Source organism: Penicillium malachiteum, assembly GCF_028827825.1.
Source record: "Penicillium malachiteum strain IBT 17515 chromosome Unknown utg000003l:1.0-4950554.0:1.0-4952489.0, whole genome shotgun sequence".
Taxonomy (NCBI): Eukaryota; Fungi; Ascomycota; class Eurotiomycetes; order Eurotiales; family Aspergillaceae; genus Penicillium; species Penicillium malachiteum.
The window spans coordinates 4,190,957-4,211,411 of record NW_026643096.1 but is presented as its reverse complement, the minus strand read 5'-3'; the positions used below and the strand labels follow the sequence as shown (position 1 = coordinate 4,211,411).

At 45.1% G+C, this 20,455-nt stretch overlaps 7 protein-coding genes across 7 annotated transcripts; 2 read left to right on the top strand and 5 right to left on the bottom strand.

Moving 5' to 3' along the window:
* Window positions 1-165: 165 nt before the first annotated feature.
* On the bottom strand, window positions 166-2,489 carry N7483_007866 (uncharacterized protein; the record flags this gene model as incomplete). The annotated part of the gene is made up of 2 exons (XM_057091303.1): window positions 166-2,399; window positions 2,477-2,489. The coding sequence occupies 2 exons, from the start codon at window positions 2,487-2,489 to the stop codon at window positions 166-168; spliced, it is 2,247 nt and encodes a 748-aa protein (XP_056946044.1).
* Window positions 2,490-2,887: 398 nt separating this feature from the next.
* Window positions 2,888-3,792, top strand: N7483_007865 (Rab family GTPase; the record flags this gene model as incomplete). Its single annotated transcript, XM_057091302.1, has 2 exons — window positions 2,888-2,956; window positions 3,019-3,792. The coding sequence occupies 2 exons, from the start codon at window positions 2,888-2,890 to the stop codon at window positions 3,790-3,792; spliced, it is 843 nt and encodes a 280-aa protein (XP_056946043.1).
* A 368-nt stretch (window positions 3,793-4,160) lies between these two features.
* On the bottom strand, window positions 4,161-6,563 carry pmt2 (uncharacterized protein; the record flags this gene model as incomplete). The annotated part of the gene is made up of 4 exons (XM_057091301.1): window positions 4,161-5,564; window positions 5,623-6,175; window positions 6,250-6,380; window positions 6,438-6,563. 4 exons carry the CDS (start codon window positions 6,561-6,563, stop codon window positions 4,161-4,163), a joined length of 2,214 nt encoding a protein of 737 aa, XP_056946042.1.
* Window positions 6,564-7,520: 957 nt separating this feature from the next.
* N7483_007863 (putative MFS monosaccharide transporter) lies at window positions 7,521-9,945 on the bottom strand (the record flags this gene model as incomplete). Its single annotated transcript, XM_057091300.1, has 7 exons — window positions 7,521-7,906; window positions 7,960-8,672; window positions 8,737-8,930; window positions 8,982-9,198; window positions 9,267-9,272; window positions 9,335-9,412; window positions 9,473-9,945. Coding segments are annotated over 7 exons (2,067 nt in total), but the record flags the coding sequence as incomplete, so codon positions are not given.
* Window positions 9,946-11,266: 1,321 nt separating this feature from the next.
* Window positions 11,267-13,162, top strand: N7483_007862 (uncharacterized protein; the record flags this gene model as incomplete). Its single annotated transcript, XM_057091299.1, has 6 exons — window positions 11,267-11,335; window positions 11,400-11,776; window positions 11,831-12,400; window positions 12,463-12,754; window positions 12,813-12,928; window positions 12,976-13,162. 6 exons carry the CDS (start codon window positions 11,267-11,269, stop codon window positions 13,160-13,162), a joined length of 1,611 nt encoding a protein of 536 aa, XP_056946040.1.
* A 1,196-nt stretch (window positions 13,163-14,358) lies between these two features.
* Window positions 14,359-15,646, bottom strand: N7483_007861 (uncharacterized protein; the record flags this gene model as incomplete). Its single annotated transcript, XM_057091298.1, has 2 exons — window positions 14,359-15,019; window positions 15,075-15,646. The coding sequence occupies 2 exons, from the start codon at window positions 15,644-15,646 to the stop codon at window positions 14,359-14,361; spliced, it is 1,233 nt and encodes a 410-aa protein (XP_056946039.1).
* A 355-nt stretch (window positions 15,647-16,001) lies between these two features.
* On the bottom strand, window positions 16,002-16,622 carry N7483_007860 (uncharacterized protein; the record flags this gene model as incomplete). Its single annotated transcript, XM_057091297.1, has 2 exons — window positions 16,002-16,036; window positions 16,307-16,622. The coding sequence occupies 2 exons, from the start codon at window positions 16,620-16,622 to the stop codon at window positions 16,002-16,004; spliced, it is 351 nt and encodes a 116-aa protein (XP_056946038.1).
* Between the last annotated feature and the right edge of the window lie 3,833 nt (window positions 16,623-20,455).

Here is a 20,455-nt window from a genome sequence, read left to right as displayed (position 1 = left end):
CCGTCGCTGATAATGAGATGTCAAATCGCTCAAATGTAAAAGAAATCATGGGAAGAATCTTGATCGATCATAATGGGAGAAAGAAATGAAAAAGGGGGGAAGATAGAAGGGAATAAATGTCTTTCAGAGACAAGAAAATATAGAAAAAGGAAAAAGAAATCCAGGTTAAACCTCTCGATAATCCGATCGGAATTCCGAGTTACAGTCACCAAAAAGCCATCCCGCTTCACGACAGTATCGAGCTTCTTCGCCGTTAACACCAATTTCACTAGCCCAGCAGATCACAGATGCATCCACAATATCCGCGATAATGCTTTCTGTCGCACCGAGAATACTCCATCCGATCACACCTGCAATCAAACCAACAACGTAGGCATATAAACTCCCGCGAATGGAGGTTTCCTCTGCTGCTGTAAGTAGAGTTCGAGCGGTGGTTACCCAGCCACCGAAACCAAGTGCTAATGACATCATGAATCGCGCGGCGTGAAGGATTAATTTGGAGAGTCGGTATGAAAGCAATGATGGGGTTGCTCCGTGAGTCCTGTTAAAGGACTGTGGATGTAGTGTGGATGAAGTCGCTGAAGAACTGAGAACTGTCATCTGACTTAAACAACGCGCTGATGTGGCCAATGGCTGGGAATGAATTGCTGCGTAGGTAAGGGAGAGGGAGTTCGTGAAGTAGGCGATGGGACTCGGGATGAGTGAATAGGCGAAGAGATTAAGCAGGGAAGCTACCCGGCGCGGAAGCAGGAGGAGAGGAAGTCGAATTAGAAGAGTGAGGAAGCGGGAGAGACAAATTGTACCGAATAGGGTCGTGGTAGCATGAATAACCGCAGCCTTAATGACCTGTCGAGATGTGGGTGCTGGGTTAGCTAGCCGGTGGAAGTACCACTGGCTTACAGTAGCAGCTGTCACTGAGCGCTGAATACCAGAGATCACTCCAATTGACCAGAGATAGATGATCACGAAGTAGACACCCAGCCACCAGCTGCTCATGTCGATGATAAAGGATCTCTGTCCAAAATGACCGCCCAGGAACACACGAGTAAACATAAGCATCCAGATCCATGTCCATCCGACGATACCGGCTAGCACACCCAGACCCAAAGCAACCAGTTCTGGGTTCGCGGCTAAAATTCGACAAGAGAATTCAAGCACGCTGATGGCCTTGCCGATTGCCCGACGACCTCGCAGAACATTATAACTCCAAAGACAGGCCATCAGAAAGGGAACGATGGATCCCCACCGCATCACCTTATCTTGAAAACTCGATCCATGCCATGAACCCTTAAAGCTGGAGATGAAGGGGTACAGAGAGAAGGAGAATAGGATGATGGGAACTGCGATAATACTGACATAGACAAGAGGTCTAACGTACGACCGCAGCAGGGCCAGCCAGATAAGAGACACGAATATGGATACCACCGTGTATACTCCGAGGAGAAAGAAAGAGCGATGAACGGTAAAGTAGACGGTATCGCCCCATTTCGACTTGTCTCCGGATGGGGTGGAGGTGTGCAGGTAGACAAGAAATGCGGTTGCAAAGAGACCAGCGAGTGAGATCACAAAAAGCTGGCCCCAGAACGGATCGTGCATTATATTCTCAGCGGCAAGGGGTGACATCGAGGCCGGGAATGAACTAGCGGAACTGGGTGGTCGTCGGGCATCTGAGGAAGCAGGTTTGATAATTTCACCCGAAGTGTCATCTTGGGTAAGTCCGAATCGGTCTCGTTTGATAGTTGGTCGTTCACGAAATCGTTGAATAGGTGCGTCATCGCCCAGGACCGAAGAGGGAGAATGATCCTCGATATCTAGGCCGCCGCGAATGGAATCCTCCAGTCTCACGTCCACGAGGTTCTCACGTGCCCTACTACCAGGACTAGACTCAGATCGAGCCTCATATTCAGCGCCTTCTTCTACGGTATCAATCCGAGATTGATGTGTAGCAGGGATGGCCGTCTCTCCACGCCACGAGCTTTTGATCCCCTTCCCGTTTCCTGGGCGATCATCGTATGGAGATTGACCATCATCTAAACTTGCTGAATGTTCAGACTCATCGTCAAGTTCAGATGATTCTCTCAGATGACTATCTCCAAAATGACGCCTGGATCGTTGCAGCGCAATAAAATCGGCGTAGTCACGTTCCCGCTCAGTCTCCTCATCCTCTTCCCGGAACTCATCGGTAGTACTGCGTAGCAGGGGAGCATGAGTCGACGCCCGAGAGGCAAAAGGAAAATTCGAAATTTGGGACCCTGTCTGACGATAGGGGTCTTTGAATACGGATGGATTTCGTGAGTTGCCTTCTCGACGCTGGTTGGGACGAGCACGACCCGTTCTTTGAAGCTCGTCTGGGCGAGTTGCTACTCGTGACTGTGACTGAGCGAGAAACCGCGAGGCATCTATAAGAAATAAATAAGTTAGCTCTATCAGTGTATAGTTCAGATCGTATACGATCTGGTTGTTTTTTCTCACTGACATTCTGAGAACATGGCCCACTATCGGGGGGGTGGGAAGTTGGAGTACTATACTGAGTGGAGATGGCGGAGAGATATCAGATTTGGGTAAGATGTCAGAAGACGGTGAGGAGAAGGATAAGAAGTAGGATTTTTCATCTAGAAGAAATGGTATGAATTCTCTCAGGGCAAGGCCCTCAACCTCCTGATAAGAAACAGATTTGAGTATTAATTCTTTTTTTTTCTCTTTTTTTCTCAAATCAAATCAAAGGGTTAAAAAGAAGTTGAAGGTCATTCCGACGATGCAAGCGTCATCCGAGCAGGTCAGTCTGATAGATGACTCAGCTTCTCCGATAACACAACTCCTGAAGCAATCATCATCAACTTTAACCATATCTACAAGAATAAAAAAAAACAACTCTCTCGCCTTCTCCATGTCACAGCCATGGGATTATATTGCTAAGCTTGTTTGCATCGGTGACTCTGGCACCGGCAAGTCCAGCGTGAGTTTGGTCATAGCACCCCCTACTTTATGAGGTTCTAAAGCTAACTGCTATGTCATAAGCTCACTATCCGCCTTTGCGAAGGTCGATTCTCCCCATCACACGATGTTACCATTGGAGTGGAGTTCGGTTCTCGAATAGTTCCAGTAGGACCTCCCTCATCGTTGGAACTAGGTATCGATGAACTTCAGAACCCCTCCACATCTTCCACCGGAGAGAGAGAAACATCTCAATCTCAATCACAACCCGTCTCGGGATTACCAAGTCCACCCCGAAAACCAGAACCTACCCAACAACAAAAACAAAAACGAATGAAGCTCAGTTTATGGGATACGGCTGGACAGGAAACATACAAATCTATCACGAGGTCCTATTTCCGTGGTGCTTCGGGTGCATTACTAGTTTTCGATATCTCGAGACGTTCAACCTTCTTCTCATGTACACAGTGGCTTCAGGATTTGCGCCAGATTGCAGAAGATGGAATCGTGGTTATACTGGTTGGGAATAAGACTGATTTGGCGGGACAACCATCGGGATCAAATCAACGACAAGTTACGCAGGCTGAGGCGGAAGAATGGTGTCGGTTGAATAATATCGTGAGATATGTGGAAACGAGTGCGAAATCGGGTGATGGAGTTGAACGCGCGTTCTTGGAGGTTGCTGAGCGCATTTATCGAAATATTGAAGCGGGAAGATATGACCTTAATGATCGACGAAGTGGTGTGAAAGGATTCGGTGCTTCTGGTGGTGGGAATACTGGTGCTCCCAAGACAATTACTCTGGGGATGGATGATGCTATGCGTAAAGGTAATAGTTGGGTTGGAGGGTGTTGCTAGGAGCTTTTCTTCTTCTTTAATATGCATTTCAAGGTTATGCATGCACTGGATATACGGAACCGCGAAAAAGCTTTCTTTTCTTGTCCTTGCAGGTGGGCTATTGATTGGGAGCTAGCTTCTCCTTAATCGTGGACCAAGGTTATGAGAAAAGAGTGCGCCTGGAATTATTCACATTTACAAATATAAATCTATTGAAACAAGCGCAACGTCAACATTACAGTCTCGCCTTGGCCTTTCGAAGGCTCACTCCTTTTGCTCCTTGTGTTGCTTTGAAAACTTGGACTTGAACTTGAGGGATTGACACCCCTCAAAAAGAAAGCAGGAAATAAACATGATCATTTCGTTCTCCAGATACTGGTCAACCTCCCTTAATTCGAAAGTCGCCATCCAGGCAACCAGCGCAAGTGAGACCATTGCTGGTTAGGACCCTCCATGCCAAATACAATGGCACGGAAGTGGATGAACAGTCCAATAATGACTGCGTAGAGAATAGCGTAAAGTACAACAGCGAGTCGAGTGTTCAGGCTGCGGCCAACCCAGTCAACACAGAAACCAAAGCAGATAATGGCGTAGTAGAGAGCTGGGTAGTAGTGGTGGACGTAAGTCACACGAGCCATGATGATGAAAGGCAAGTAGTGCAGAACCCATCCAATGAGGGGATACAAGCCGGAGTAGTGGATGTGGTCAATGTCAGCTTGGCTGAGATCCTTGTAGCCTCTTTGCCAGCGCAGAAGGTACCACACGAACAACAAGCCAAAGGCACCAAGACCGGCAGTACTGCCCCAGTAAACGAGAGGGTTTCCGAGGAGGAAGTACTTGATGACATTATCATCCCAGGAGCACATGCGCAGACCGACATTCAAGATAGGCCACTGCCAGAAAGCTGAGGCGAGGTCATCTTGCTTGTCTGGGTCAGGAACCAGGGCGTTGTTCGATGTCATCATGGCCACGTTCAGGTGGATGAAATCCTTCCAGAAAGGCGACTTATAAGAGCCAGGGTCACCAGGAGGCAAGCGCTCATTAGTGTGCGACTCAACGTTCCAGTGTGTGTACACATCACTGGCCTTGTTCTCCTTGACACAGGTGGTTTCAATCTGCTTGAAACCCCATTGAGGGAGGTTGACATTTCCAGCGCGCAAGTAGCAGCCCAGAACAGGATGGCGAAGACGGAAGGCAGTTGTCAGAGTTCGGATTCTTGAGTGATCGCGAGATGCGGCATCATCAACAACCTCAATCTTCCAGTGATCCTTCTCGTCTCCGATGGTGATGTTACCATAGCAAGAGACCTCGTTGTGCGACTTGGAGACTGGGGCGGCAATAGCGTGGGAGTGCAAGTTACGACCGGTTGAGCCGTGAATAAGGCGGATAGTATCGCCATCTCCAATGAATCTCAGATCGGCCTCGGCATCGTACTCAGGCTCTTGGCGGTTGGGGTAAATGAACCAGTCATTGTTAGCATCTTTGTGGTGGTAGCAGGTAACCTGCTGCTGGTTGGAACCTTCGGGGTATGTCTGCACATGGGAATGCAGAAGACCACCACCGTAACCCATATTCTTCAGAGTCACGCGAGAGCCCAGGGCAACCTCGAGAGGACTATCCCTTCCGACCTCGGTTCCTCGCAGGTTAGCTTGGAAAAGAGAGCTCATTTGAGCATCTCCAGGGCCACTGTTAGAAAGAACCAGGAAGTGGGCATAGAAGGATGCCATGTAAACCAACAGAGGAATGATGATCAAACCTCCGATACGGGCAAAGAGATGCTTGGCCAGAACGGTCTATTTTCAAGTATTAGTTAAAATAACTGGGACTGTGCAGAAAGTTGGGAACACCTACCGGAGGCATCTTCACATCACCAAACTTGTTCCATAGATCCTCAACAGTGTACAGACCAACGATTGCAGTGCAGAAGAAACCAACCCACTTGACACTGCAAACACAGCCAATGCTGAAACCAGTCAAGCATAGCCAAGCGTACCACTGCAGTGAGAAGCTCTCCTTTTGCAGACGGTGGAATCGGGCCCAGCACAAGGTTGTTGTGAAGGTGAAGCACAGCAGCATGGAATCCAAGAGGATGAATCGGGAGATTGTAGCGTATGAGTTCTCAAACAGAACCATGAAGGCAATCAACCAGACGGTGGCCTTGCGGAAATTCAATTCGCGGGCGGTATAGTAGGCGAGGGGAACACAGACGGCACCAAACAAAGCGTTGAAGGCGCGCATAAAGGTGTAGTCCACATCTTCGGGGTACTGTTCACCGGACTTGAACTCGAAGGATCCATTGTAACCAGCCAGGTAGCCCGAGAGGCCGACCAGCATCTTTCCGAGAGGAGGGTGGACATCGAAGTAGAATTCGCGTTTCAGGTAGTGGGAGCCGAACTTGCCAAAACTAGGAACAAGGAAATAATTAGACAACGTTGCTGCGGTATATAGCCGACCATGAAGGGTATGGTATAATCTTACTGGGCTTCATCCCAGGTCACGATATTGGAACGACCGATGCGATAGAGGCGAGTAAACAGGGCAAGCGCTGTGAGGATGATGGGGGCTAGGATTGGTTCCCATTCGGCGAGAACTTGTAAGAAAGAAGTGGACTAGAATATCATTAGCAACTTGAAACCATCATTCTGACAGTAGAAGGTAATTCCCACCCGAGGCTTTCGCTTCTTGTTATCTTCTTCGGCACCGTATGACTGAGATTGTGTGGTATTGGGGACATTTCTTCGGCGCAGGTCGGCATCCTGCTTGACACCGCTGCTTTTAGCAGTGTCTGCCATATTTTCGAAGATTCGCGTTCAAATGAGCGAACCTATATGTAAAAAAGAAAGAAATAAATGGAAAAAGAGGGGACTTTGAAGAAAGTCCAATGTGGAGGGGAACAAGATTCAAGATAGTAAGGAGAGTAATCAGGCTCAAACAACCATAGTGGCCACGACCAGGAATAACATAAGCTACCGAAATTAGAGATAGCAAAATTGAAATTGGATAGAAAAAAGAAAAAGAAGAAAAGAAAAGAAGGGGAAGGATGAAGGGTGGAATGGAGGAGAGATTCAGGGTTCAAGAAGTTGAGCTGTCCTGAAGGGTAAACACCGCCTTTGTATCAGGGGCCGTTTTCGGTACTTAGAACGTGGTCTCGGCGCACGCAGCCGAATTCTCCGAGACATTAGACGAAAATAGATATAAATACATATATAAACGGGGACTCGAGAATGGGGAATTTATTGAGATAATTGCAGAAGATATATATGGTCAAAGTAAATTATTCTGGCTGATCTAGAACCAAGATTTAACTACTGTTTATACTTGTGTGTGGGAATAGTACCTAGGTAAACATAGATTACCCGATTAGGGTACTAATACAGTCCCGAGGTCTATACTTATAGCCCTGGAGTCATACTTATACATGAACAAGAAACTGCCTCAAGAGACATCTTCGTATTTTGAAGCCAACCAATATTCACAAATGAGAGCTTTGTCCCTCCCATCTATGACGCGACGCCAGATAGGGTGCTTATGTAGCAACATGTGTAAATGACAGAGAATACAGCGCTGAAGAGAAGTCATATCGTCAAGGGTGATGTGCGGTGAGCGCATCGATGTACAGGTTTCAAAAGAGGACAACCAAGGGAGACCAAAAAGAAGGGATCGAAAAGCAAATTCCAAAGAATGGCAAAATAATAAGATCAGAGACAACCCAAATTGTTTAGACAGACAAATTCAAAAAGACGAACTCCCTATTGCTCAGCATGGTCTCCCTGTTCAAGACGACTATAACTTTGATTGGCATTGGTTCGTTGTCGGCTGACCATATTTGAAATCCAACCACCGATTCCCTCACCACGACTGCTTCCCGGGTGGGACCCAGCATTTCCAGACCTGCTAGGCCCCTCATGAGGAGAGAAAGAAGGTGGGTCAATATTCAACCCAGGGATGGAGCTCTCGGCGCCAAATTGGCCATATGGTCGGCGGATATCAAGTGAGGGAACAGGTGATCCTGCACCTATGAGAGACCCTCGTTCCCCTTCAGTGGCCGGGGTTGGCATGGTGGTGGTGGCATCTCCGAAAAGGGCATTCATGTCTTCCAGACGAACGCCGCTGGTTTCGGGATACAAAAAGTATACTATGATCTTTGTTAGTAAAGGAGCCTCGAAGTGAGTTGAGAGGGTGCCGTACCAACTACAAAACTGCACGCGCAAAAGAAGGCGTGGACCAGGTACAAGCGCCATTTAATAACACTTTGAAGGACGGGCGTTACCTCTCCAACAAGCCAATTAAAGGCCCAATTGGAAGCGGTACTCAGACTGGCTCCCTTGGCACGAATACTCAAGGGAAGAATCTCGGGTGGGTAGAGCCAGGGAATAGGACCCCATGATGCTCCAAATGCGGCGTTGTAGATCATGACAAATATCACAGTCAGGGTTGGTGTGGCAGGAATCTCAATGTAAATGAAGTAGGAGATCGCAGAAAGAGCAATAATCATTGCCACAGCTCCAGAGAGAAGAATGGGCCGTCGGCCCCAACCATCAACGAGGTACCATGGCGGGATGGTGGACAAGAGATAGGTGATTCCATTGATACCGGTCATGAGGATGGCATCTCGACCAGCCCAGCCTGCAGACTCAAAAACAAGAGGCGCATAGTATGAAATGACGTTAATGCCGTTTAGCTGGGCCAAGGCCTGTGCTGACATGGCGATCATGACTCGTTTATAGTACCGTCGGAACATGTCGCTGTATGATCTCTCTCCTTCTTGGCGTTGTAGGAGAACACCCATTTTGATATCACGGTACTCCTGTCGTGCCTTGTCGTTATGGATATCACCTTCTCCGTAAAAATTAGCAATGACGACCATACCCTCCTCGTCATGATCATTATCTAAGAGCCACCTAGAAAGACGGGAAGGTTAGTCCAAATAGATAACCGAAGGTCCAGAACTTCGAGCCAGCCTACCTTGGAGATTCGCAGATGAGAAGACTTCCAAGAGCAAGTGCGAAACCCATGACACATTGGCAAAAAAGAGGCAATCTCCAGGAATAATTCGACTCGATAAAGCTGCAAAAATAGTCTACCCAGACACTAGTAGCATATCCTGCGATATTTCCGGTGAATTCAATGCAAGCCAATTTACCACGGTTGTGAGGGGGCTAGCACAGTCAGTATATATATCTGAAAAAGCAGATTTGTGAACTAAATACCGAGATCTCCGATTGATACACTGGTACAATCGTTGATAAAGCACCCACGCCTAAGCCAGCGATAATTCGGCCAACCATCATCATAGCCATGCCGTTGGCAAACGTTTGTAGTGCACCACCAACGGTAAACACCAATGAGCCGTAGAGAATAGTCCTCTCCGTCGACCGATCAAATCTCCGATACGTCCCACCAAGAGGGATGATATGAACGCTCCCACTTCCAAAATAGCCACCACAGTACCAATAGTGGTCCGAGAAGGTTTATTGAAGTAATCGTCAAAGTACCAACCACTATTTATTGGTCAGACATCTTATACTTGGATCTGAGGGAGTGGAGGGAAGAGGATACATACGTGATAATGCCAGACATAACACCTTGATCATAACCGAACAGGAAGACGCCTAAAGAAACAAATACACTTGTAAAGTAACTACGATACCGGGGTTAGTCGGAGTTTGAGATTTCCTGTCGAGTTCATCCAAAAACTCACAGTAGCGGCTTGCCCACCAAGCCATGGACTTGGGCATTTTGCCTATCCCCAGGAGACATAATGGTGGCCAAAAGCCGCTCCACTCGAGAGATCCGCCGCGGTGGAGGGCTGGGGATCCGGATATGCTCCTTGAGAGCTAAATGATCGTTGTCTAAGACCTCAGGGTAATGAACTCGTTTCGAAGGGTTTCGTGGTCCTTTGTGAATCAACGAGGTACGATCGAGGGACGCGGGCAAGTGGATCTGTAGAGGATCTTCCTCAGTGAGTTGCTGGGCCAGATCAACTGTGTCTGACCAAGCGGATAAGTCAGACTCGGAACGAGTCGGGGAATGAGATGAGCGACGACTTCCTTTCTCGCTGGCGGATTCTAACACGATGGATTGCGTGGGGGAGCGGGAGAGGGACCGGAGGGGAATGGCGCGTGGGGAATTTGGAGAAGGAATGATGTCGGTTCGCTGGGCCGAAAAGCCCTCTCTATTGTCTGGGGAGTACAACAACCCAAAGGGATGTGGGGAATGTAAGGGGGCCCAAAAAACGGAAAAGAGAAAAGAAAAGAAAAAAAAAGACAAAAAGAAAAAAGATCGACCTTCAGTAGGTCAACTGATAATCCACCACCAGTGCTATATTGAATGAGGTTCAAAAAGTTCCCCCTTATATGAGTAGTAAGCGGTCGCAATCGGCACGAGGACAAATACCCCGGATGACAGAGCAAGTCAGGTGGTACCAAATGTGTGGAGAGACTATTAAACTGGGGAAGAATAGCTCTTTTAGGATAAGTTCATGGAGCTCAAAGTTCAGCGGTTTAATGAACACAGTGAGCGGATGAAAAAAAGAGTGTAAGATGCAGGTGACATAAGTCTCAGGGGAGGTTTGAAGATCAGATCCTCTTTTGTGCAGTTAATCTGACAGATGACACAGCCTGAAACTGTATTGGGGATATTCTGATGTTCTGGGGGTTCAATCTCGATGACTATGCAACGCCTGGTAGAAAAGAGAGATATGAAGAGTAGAGTATCAGAAGAGTCAAGAGTCAAGACTGTGGCATCATTGATCTGGGAAGTTGGCAGATCTTAGACCCACAGCGGAGAAAGAACCAGACAACGACGGATTAGGACTCCACTTGCCCCAGATATTATTTGATGTATATATGTGTGTAGAGTATGAAATTGCATTTATCGGAATAAACAGGTTAAAATGATATTAAATAGGACCTCGGGAGAATAAAGTATATCAGACTACATAGCACATAACAGTACCTACGTAGGTAGGGTTGCACTTGTAGTCCAACTCAGACTATTCAGAATATTGTTAAATATACACCCCCATATCCTGCTTCAGGGCTAATTAGGAAACACAGTAGACTTCAAGTTACTCCAGGACTAGTACTATATACATAGTTTCAAATGTCATCAGTCTGACTCGGATCAACGAGTTCCAAATGTCACTAGCAGGTGTGCTTCCATCTTCACCTAGACAAGGCTGTATGTATAGGGCTTACAAGCTGGGCCTAATTGGGAGGGTATCCATTTAAACAACCTCTGAAAATAGTGCCTCCTTCAAAAGTTCTCACCCTCGTTGAGTTCCGTTAGAGCACTTGAGATATACACTAATATGTCATTATCACCGTGACATTTTACTATTGCACATCCTGGTCCTTATATCACACCGCCGAGGCCTAACTTGACTCCCCCTCTTGCCCCTCTTGACTTTACTGTTTTCATTATTCAGTTAAATCCCTGGCGGCTATTTTTCAAAAAAAATATATATTCAAACAGACCTATATTAGAACCAACTATGGGGTTCAATCAGGTTATCACACAGTTTGTGGCGGGTACCAAATACCTGGTGCACCCACAGGTATTGGTAAGTTCTAATATCAGGAACAGTACCATTCAACATTTGAATGCTAATCAACCTGTGACATTAGGGTAATATACTTGAAGAAATTCAGCTCCAAGGAATTAGACCTGATGTTCTTCTCAAGGCAGAGGTGACTCGGGAGTACTCGAGCGCTGAGAGAATTCGACAACAATTCAATATCTTCCACAAAGTAGATGATGTCTACAATGAGGAGTTCTCTAAGACCATTGTACTTACTGGCACCTGGGAAAATCTCAGTCTTGTGAAGTCCTCCCTGGAGTCTCAGAATTTCACCTCAGTCTATACATCTACTGCCGTTGAGCTACCCTCGGGACCTTATTTTTTGTATGGATCAAATCTTCACCAGGCTTGGCGATTATATCAAGATTATCTTGATGATTTTATCTTTGGGGTTGTACCAGAGAACGTTTTCCGGCCTGAAAGGTCCGTCCATAATCGTTGACAATTCTACGATGCTTTAATTAACAGTCATCCCAGGTTCAATCCATTGAGCTCCATGAGTGACGATGGAATTTGGAAACAAGTGCCAGTTCCAAGTCGTCTTTACTCACTTCCTACACCAGAGAAGCCTCTCGCTAGTGTTCGAGTGTGTCTGAAGGACACCTTCCATCTGAAGGGAACAAAGACGACCATGATGAGTCGTGCATATACAGAAATGTATCCTGCCCAAGAAAAAAGTGCTGACTACGCTCAAAAGCTTCTTGCCCAAGGTGCCATCATCATTGGAAAAACAAAGATGACAAACTTTGCATCCTCAGATGAGCCCACCGATCAGTGGATTGATTTTCATTGTCCAACGAACCCCCGAGGTGATGAATATCAAAGCCCGTCAGGAAGTTCATCTGGAGCAGCTGCAGCTTTAGCAGGATATTCTTGGCTAGATTCCTCTATTGGCGTTGAAAAATCGAAAATTGAACAAAGACTGATGTCTAATGATGTGAATATAGCTGCTGGGAGTATTCGGGCGCCTGCTACTTGTAATGGCCTGTTCTCAATCCGGCCATCGACGGAATCCACTTCCATGGATGGGATAGTTGTGAATTCACCGTATGTCTTGTCTCGGTCATCTTTTCAACAAATCTTTTTTCTGATATGCTCTTGATAGCTAGTCATTTTGACGTTGTTGGACTTTTTGGTCGTAGTTTAACAGATCTACACCTTTTAGCCTCAAAAACGCTGGACCTCGGCGACAACTCGACGAGCTTTCCCTCAAAAATTATATATCCTCTCGACTTCTTCCCACACAGCAATCCTACCCATCAGGCCATGGTAGATGAATTTGGTGGAGTTCTTGAAACCTTACTAGATACGAAACGAGTGGAGATTAGCCTAGCTGAGAGATGGGATCAGTGCCCACCCGCGGAGGCGAATGGAAAGCCGCTCAGGGAATATTTATCTAAGGTTCGTTTTAAATCCCTTAAAGAAACCTACTAGTTTATCCCCGAGACTAATTGAGTAGAGCGCATTCTGGTCCATGTGCTATGACTACTATCACGGATTCGACGACTTCCGATCAGAGTATGAATCGAAATATGGGAAACGCCCATTTGAAAGGCCAGTATTGAACTACAGATGGTACTACTGGGTATTTTCTCTTTTGCTAATGATAATTGACTTACCAGGGGAATTGGCAAGGAAGTTACTCTAGAGGAGTATAATCCCTACCGTGAAGAACTGAAGGTTTTCCAGAAATGGTTCGATGACAATATCTTCTCAAAAGACCCTGATACCATGTCGGAGGCTATTATGATTATGCCACATGGGTCTTCTAACCCAAAATATCGGAAAGTTGCTAATGAGTCGGTCTAATAGTCCCATTAGATGTGATGTGAAAACTGACCAGATCTAGGGACCCATCGAGTTCTGGCACCATTGGCGAAAAGTTCATATCGCCCGTCCTTGGAATTCCTCAGCTTGTATTGCCCTGTCAGCTCTTTCAACAGATATTCTCCTTTTATTGATTGCATACTAACCCCAGCTCTTAACAGTTGGTCAAATGCCATATCAGTCAAAGATCTCCGGTAGACTAGAGCACAGACCGATTGGAAGCACTATCTTAGGAGCAAAAGGAAGCGATTTGATGCTTATAAAGCTGGCAAGAGCTGCGCTCAAAATGGCTTCATGGCCTACAGCCGTTAAAACTGGAAGATACATGTTCCCTTTAGGGGTCAATATGCGTAGTGTTGCACCTGTTCATGAAAGCTCCAACGAGGAAGGGGTTGTCTGCTTGCAGGTGCCAAATAGAAAAATTTAGGATTTATTACAGATCGTTTACAAGGCTGTGGGTTTTGAGATTATGGATTGGAAGTGTAGGGCTCAGGTGCCAGGGGAGAATCTCGTGGTGTTTAATTGGGCTCAAATCGAGTAAAAATAATTCATGATCCATGGAGAAGACGACTCTCTTGTAAGTCTTTAATCATGAATTCTCCACGCAATCGTTGAGTAATACCAGGTTCCAAGAAAAACCAAGTATCTATGTTGCCTTGTTCATCTTTCCATCGAAGGGCTTTTGAGTCTAGCACTATGCAATGCTTGCCTTTTTCATAGAGCCAGTAGGCATGTCTACTAAGACTGAATTGGAAGAGAACTCGGTAAAGTGATTCCATATGGGGTTCCATCTCCTCCAGGTGAAGAAAAGACTGATTTGCCAATGCATGAAACGCTCCTTGTCGTACAGAGAGGTCTTCGTGACTCAACATCTCCCCGATAACATGGAGAATCGGAGGACTCAGCTCTGTGACCAGCATGCAAGTGCGCCGAGTATCCCATCCTGAAACCCTCGCTCATTTGATTTTGATTTCCCCAAATTCCGGCAAGTCTACCTAACAACTCCATCACTTGGCTGGCGCCATTTTCCAATTAACCAAGCCACAGATCCAACCCCTCCGAGTTTGGGTCTTTCATAGTCACGGTTTAATGTCCGAGCGACAAGGAGTAGATCTTCGTCACAAGGTGAATAAGACCAATTCACCAGCACTTCGAGAAGTACATGCTGGTGTCTGTCTTTATGGCTCGTAAGTTGATTCAGAACTCTCTTGAAGTAAAAGGACCCGACTCCAGGCCACTTTCGCAATGCGAAGGCTGCCATGCGTTTCACAAACGGGTGACCACACTCTAACCCCATGCATGATGGTTTCGAGACACTTATCCTGTATGTCCGGATGAGCATCATGGAAATTTGCGAGAATCCTCGATGCTAGCTCTTTTTCTCCCCAATTTTTCTTTTCATTCTCTGAAACGTTGTCCTTCAAATACAAACTAATCAGCAGTTTCACAAACTTCAAAGAAGGATCAGGACGTAGCTGAGGTCGTCTGCTTAGGTGACCGAGAACTGTGTATTGGATGTTCTTATCCCGAATCCACTCACTGATCATATCAAAACCTAGGTCCTCAAAGGATAGCCAATCCAACAGGAATTCCAGTGCTGTGTTCTGGCACGAAATATCTTTGTCATGTTGTACTTGAGATTTGAAAACGTCAGCATACTTATCCTTGAAGGCAAGTTGGCCTCCTAGGATGTTGATAGCTGTCCGTCGTATAGTGCTGTCTTCATCCCCCAGACATTCCATCACAGCATCGAGAATCTCATCTTCAAGCGTGAGCCATTTCTGTAGTCCGCTAATGAATGCTTTCCCGGATGATCTTATCTTGGTGCTTGAGTTGCCGCTTGATAAAATTTGCAACTTTGACAGGCAGTTGAGGCCAGCAACCAAGAATTGACATCACTGCTTTCTGTGTTGATAGCTCTTTATTTTCTAGCCACAGCGTGAGTTCCCCAATGAGGCAGTTGTTTGGACAATGAAGTTTCACTGCATCGATAGCCGTATGCCGGACTGAGCTATCTCGATTCTGGATTTGCGCTAGCAGGAGCTGCAGATTATCTGGCCGTAGGCCTTGCTGTTGTCCCAGTGCCTGGATTATCTCTTTTGCGATGTTGGATTTGCCGGTTCTTGCCTTTTGTCGTTGCGCTTGATCTGCCTCACTGGGATTTATGCCTTCATTCAGGGTATTTTGAAGCTGTACGTCAAGGAATTCGATCCATTTTGGGCCCAAATGACGCTGTTTTCCCATCGCCCTAAAAGCTGCGGATCGAATGCTTTCCGATCTCCCAAACTTGGCCTGGACATCAAGATCCTGAAGGAGATGTCTTCCCTGGGTGTACGTGACCCAATTTTGGAATGTTTGGATCGCCGCAATTCGAACTTGATCGTCCTTATCCTCAAACTGTGCTTTGACATCATCAATCATCATATCATCTAAAAGAGTGCACTTTTTTCGAATGATCCCAAGCATGACGTGTTTAAGCCTCTGGCTGACATCCTGTTTAAGCCAAGAGCATAGCAAACGCAAGGCTGCAAGCGGTATAACTGCACGGCCTTCCAGACACGCTGCAACTTCACATCTCTCCCAGTCCCCGGGAAGTGATTCAAGTACGGCTAACAGGGATGCCTCAGGAAATTCTACTTCGCGCACAAGTCGCAATTTGAGATAGGTTTCATCTGTGACCCTGTATTCACATAATCCCAACTGGCTTAGTGTTGCTTCTAAGTTATTACGTTTGGAAGAGAATCCTGCATGTTTAGAAGACACCTCACCGAGGCAGTGCATCAAGAGCCGTTGATGAACAGGACCAATAAGATCAAGTGACTCAGCTTGGGGCGGCGGGTCGCGGAATGGCGAAATCTAGTCAATACTGGATTATTCTGGATTAGGATTGAGTAGATATTTCTAGTTATTCTGCAAGGTCCCTGGTGGTGGAATGGCCTAATGTGAGAGAAAGTGCCAGATTAGGGTGGCACCTGGTGGTTAGGTGAATCAGGGAGATATCGGTGACAAGTCAGGTAGTATTTAGTACTTTCCAATACAATAAGAACTAATACTTGAAGAGACGTTCGATCTCTTCTTTTTCACGACGCTCAAGCTCTTCGAGTTGAGCAATCTCATTATAATCACGAGCAATGAAGTCACCGGCTCGTTCACGGAGCAAGGCTTCATGACGATCCAAACGCATTAAACGGGCCATGGCTTCTTGACTGGCTTCAAGGGCAGCGCGCCGTTGCTCCGCAATGTCGGCCTGCATTTTTACCAGTTTTCGCCATTCGGCCTCGGAATACGAAGGAGTTGAAGACATCACGCACTTCACCTTCCCACCACCACGAACACACGTCTTGTGGAGACGCACACAGCGATCATAAGGGACAATGGAATGGAAGCCTTGAGTGGCAATGCGATCTTGAAGCTTCGAACCAGAAATTCCTGACGAAGACATGGTCAACAGACATGGAAGGGGAAAATACAGAAAAGTGAGGACCTCACCTACCTGAGGGGGGACTCACGTTTAGAAACAAACCAAAGGACTTTGGGGACCAAAGACCTAGAATAGGGGGATGATGTTACGGACCCACTAGAGAGGGATCTCCCAGGAGCAGCTACAACCCAATCAGTTGGCGGTCGGGCCAAAGGGGGGGCGACCAGTCAGGAAGGACGCAATAGCGGAACGGGTTTTTGTGCACAAAAGAACATTGCTGCCTCGGGCATCAACATCAGACAGTGTCACGTGTGCGCACGTGACCAAGGGGACTTGTCGGATAGAGGCCTTACTGCCTGAGATTATGTAAACTGCCTGAGATTATGTAAACCTACACTGTAACTAACGTGTTCCACGGTCACCCGAACAACACGGTCACCCGAACAACCCCACCAAAAATCCACTTAAAAAACAAACCCTCTTTCTTAAGCACAATAAACATGCCACCCCAACGCTCTGATCAAAAAAAAAGCTAATAGAGCAGGAGGGTCGCCTTTTATTAGCTATAAAAGCTATAAAAGATGGTCAATATCCCTCTGTTCTTGGTGCTGCCCGATCGTTTCAAGTACCGGTCTCAACTTTACGGGCCCGGCTTAACGGTCGTGACTCTTTGAATGATAGGAGGAATGGACGTCATATTTTCTCTCAGATTGAAGAAAAATCAATAGAAAATTGGCTATTGGATATGGATTCTAGAGGTGCAGCTCTCAATCAGTCTATGTTACGAGATATGGCCAATCTTCTTCTTCAAGCGCGGAAAACTATATCTTCAACAACACCCTCTACTGTTGGTATAAATTGGCCATCCCAATTTATCAAACGACGTGAAAATCTTGCTAGTCGATTCTCAAGACGATATGACTATCAGAGAGCTTTATCAGAAGATCCTCGAATCATTGCGCCATGGTTTGATTTGGTTCAAAAAACAATTGAAAAGTGGGGTATCGTTTCGGATGATATTTTCAACTTTGATGAGAGTGGTTTTGCAATAGGTATTAGCTCAACACAAAAAATCATCACTTCAGCAGAATACCATGGAAAACGACATCTTCTACAGTCTGGAAATCGTGAATAGGTAACGATTATTGAATATATTCGAGCTTCTGGAAGTGTGTTGCCTCTACTCTTTATTTTCAAGGGTAAAATGTTTCCAGAACATTTACGTCCTTTTCTCCTTTAAAACCAAAAAGGATCTCGCTTAACTTTAAGTAAGAATAGTTGGACTATAAATATAATTGGTTTATGGTGGTTAAAACATTATTTTATTCCAAATATTGGTGCAAGAGTTGGGAAATATTACCTACTAGTCCTCGATGGTTATAGGAGTTATTTAACCCCTGAATTTGACCAACTTTGTGAGAAAAACCAGATCATTGCAATCTATATACCTCTATATGCTTTATATCTTTTACAGCCTTTGGATGTAGGTTGTTTTTCGGTGTTGAAAAGGTTATATGGTAGTGCAGTATCAACTTTAATACGGAATGGAGTCAATTCTATTAACAAGGAAGATTTCCTTGAGATAATAGCTAAAGCAAGACTCAATACTTTCAAGGGCCCTACTATCCAAAATAGCTTTTTAGCTACTGGACTAGCACCATTTAATGCTAATAGGGTCCTAGAAAAATTGAATATCTGCCTAGATTCTCTTCCCCTCTCGATCAACAACCAATATCGTCAGGCAGTGATAGCGATCAAAATACGCTTTAGACGCTTTCAAAATTTACAAAATCGCAATCTTTGGTCAAAAAAGGCCTAGAATCCTCGTCTTCGATCATATCGTCACCGATTAAACGAGAGATTGAACGGTCCTACAATATGACTATAAAGATAGTCCACAACCACATTTTTCTCCAAGATCGTTGTAGCCAATTGGAGGCGACCAACAAAAAACAAGTCAAAAAACGTGCTATTAAGCATAAATTTACCCTTCAAAAAGGCCTATTTGGAGGCCTAGAAGGTGGTCAGGACGATGTGGTGGTCGAGGATAAGGATCAAAGCAGAGATATATCTTTACCACAGGTGCAGGCAGAACCAACAATTGAGCCAAATTTACCCTCTGTGCCCTTGGTTCGACGACAAATAACCTGTTCTGCGTGTGGGATTAAAGGTCATGCTTATACTAAGTGCCCTGGACGTGTTTAATAGTCAATATTTCATTATTTTTGTTGTTTTAATTGTTATTGAAAATTAAAGGTTTTTTGGATTTTGGTGGGGTTGTTCGGGTGACCGTGTTGTTCGGGTGACCGTGGAACACGTTAACTAACTAACTAACTAACGTGATTCCCGGCCGCTCGAGCGCTGGTCTAAGAACTCCAAATTTTCTACATTTTCAACCTCAAATTTCAACACCAAAACACAATTAAATAATTAAAATAACTTTAGTAGGACATCCAGAATAGGTATGTCCTTTAGTTCCACAACCAGAACAAGTGACCTGGCACCGTATGATAGGTACAGGGGGTAATGGAGGCTCTACTGGTGGCTCCGTAGCACCCTCCGTTGTAGATATATATTACCTTCCACTATCTTTTTTTGCCACCACATTACATTCAATCTCTTCCAAACTTCGCAGACTGCCTTCATGCGAGATCTGCTTTTTAGTTGTAGCCCTCTTTTTCACCTACTTCTTATTGGCCGTCTCTAACTTGGCGCAACGATCTTGGATAAAGATAAGCTCATGAGCTAGCCGAATAGCCATATCGTGTGATCGATCAATAGCTTGTTTCAATGGCAAAGTCATAGTCTCTGATGAAAGTTCAAGTCCTTTCTTGATCTTAGAATTAGATTTTTGTAGTTTTGTGAGACTCCAAAGTGTATCTTGATCACTAGCGCTGCTAGAAGATATTGGGCGTGGCTTAAGTGACTTAGAAGATAGAAGTGATTCAAGCTAAATATTAAGCTTATCTAGTACATAATTAGTATCTAAAGGTACTAGACCAGTACCTTTAAAGCTATTCTGTATAGTCTAAGCTTTAAAAACAGCTTCTTGGGCAATAGGGTAGAGATTAATAAAATCATCTTTGTTAATAGAATTAACACTAAGACGTATCTCTTCCATAACAAGTGCTCCATATACCCTTTTTAGGACTAAAAAACATCTAATATTAAGGGGCTATAATAAATAAGATATATAAGCAGGCATATAAAGAGAAATAATATTATTCTCTTCACAGATTTTATTAAATTCAGGTGTCAAATATGATAAGTGTCCATCCGGAATCAGTAGTATATATTTCCCTTTCCATATAGGAAGATAGGGTAAAAAGTACTTTTGTAGCCAATTAATACCAATCTTATCACTCATCCATCCATTAGGACTCTTATTCACACCCCAAAGTGGTGGCTTTTAAAACCAGCGTTCTAAAAAGATCTTTCCCTTAAAAATGATATATAGGGGAAGCGCAATACTATTAGACCTAATATACTTAATCATAGTAACCTATTCTTGATTACCAGGCTCTAGAACACCTCTTTTTCCATGGTATTCAGCAGAAGTAATAATTCTTTAAGTAGAATTGATTCCTATTACAAAACTAGACTCATCAAAATTATAGATATCATTAGAAGTGATACCATATTTTTTGATAGTATTTTCAACAAGCTTAAACCAAGGTAGGATCACTGTAGGATCTTCAGAAAGGGCTCTTTCATAATTATATTTACGAGAAAGACAAGTAGAAAGAGATTGGTGTCTTTTGACAAATTCTGTACTCCAATTTTTGCTAACTTTCAGAGGGGGGGCCATGAGGCGGTAATTCACGCGATCGGAGTAATAAATTGGCCATATCTCG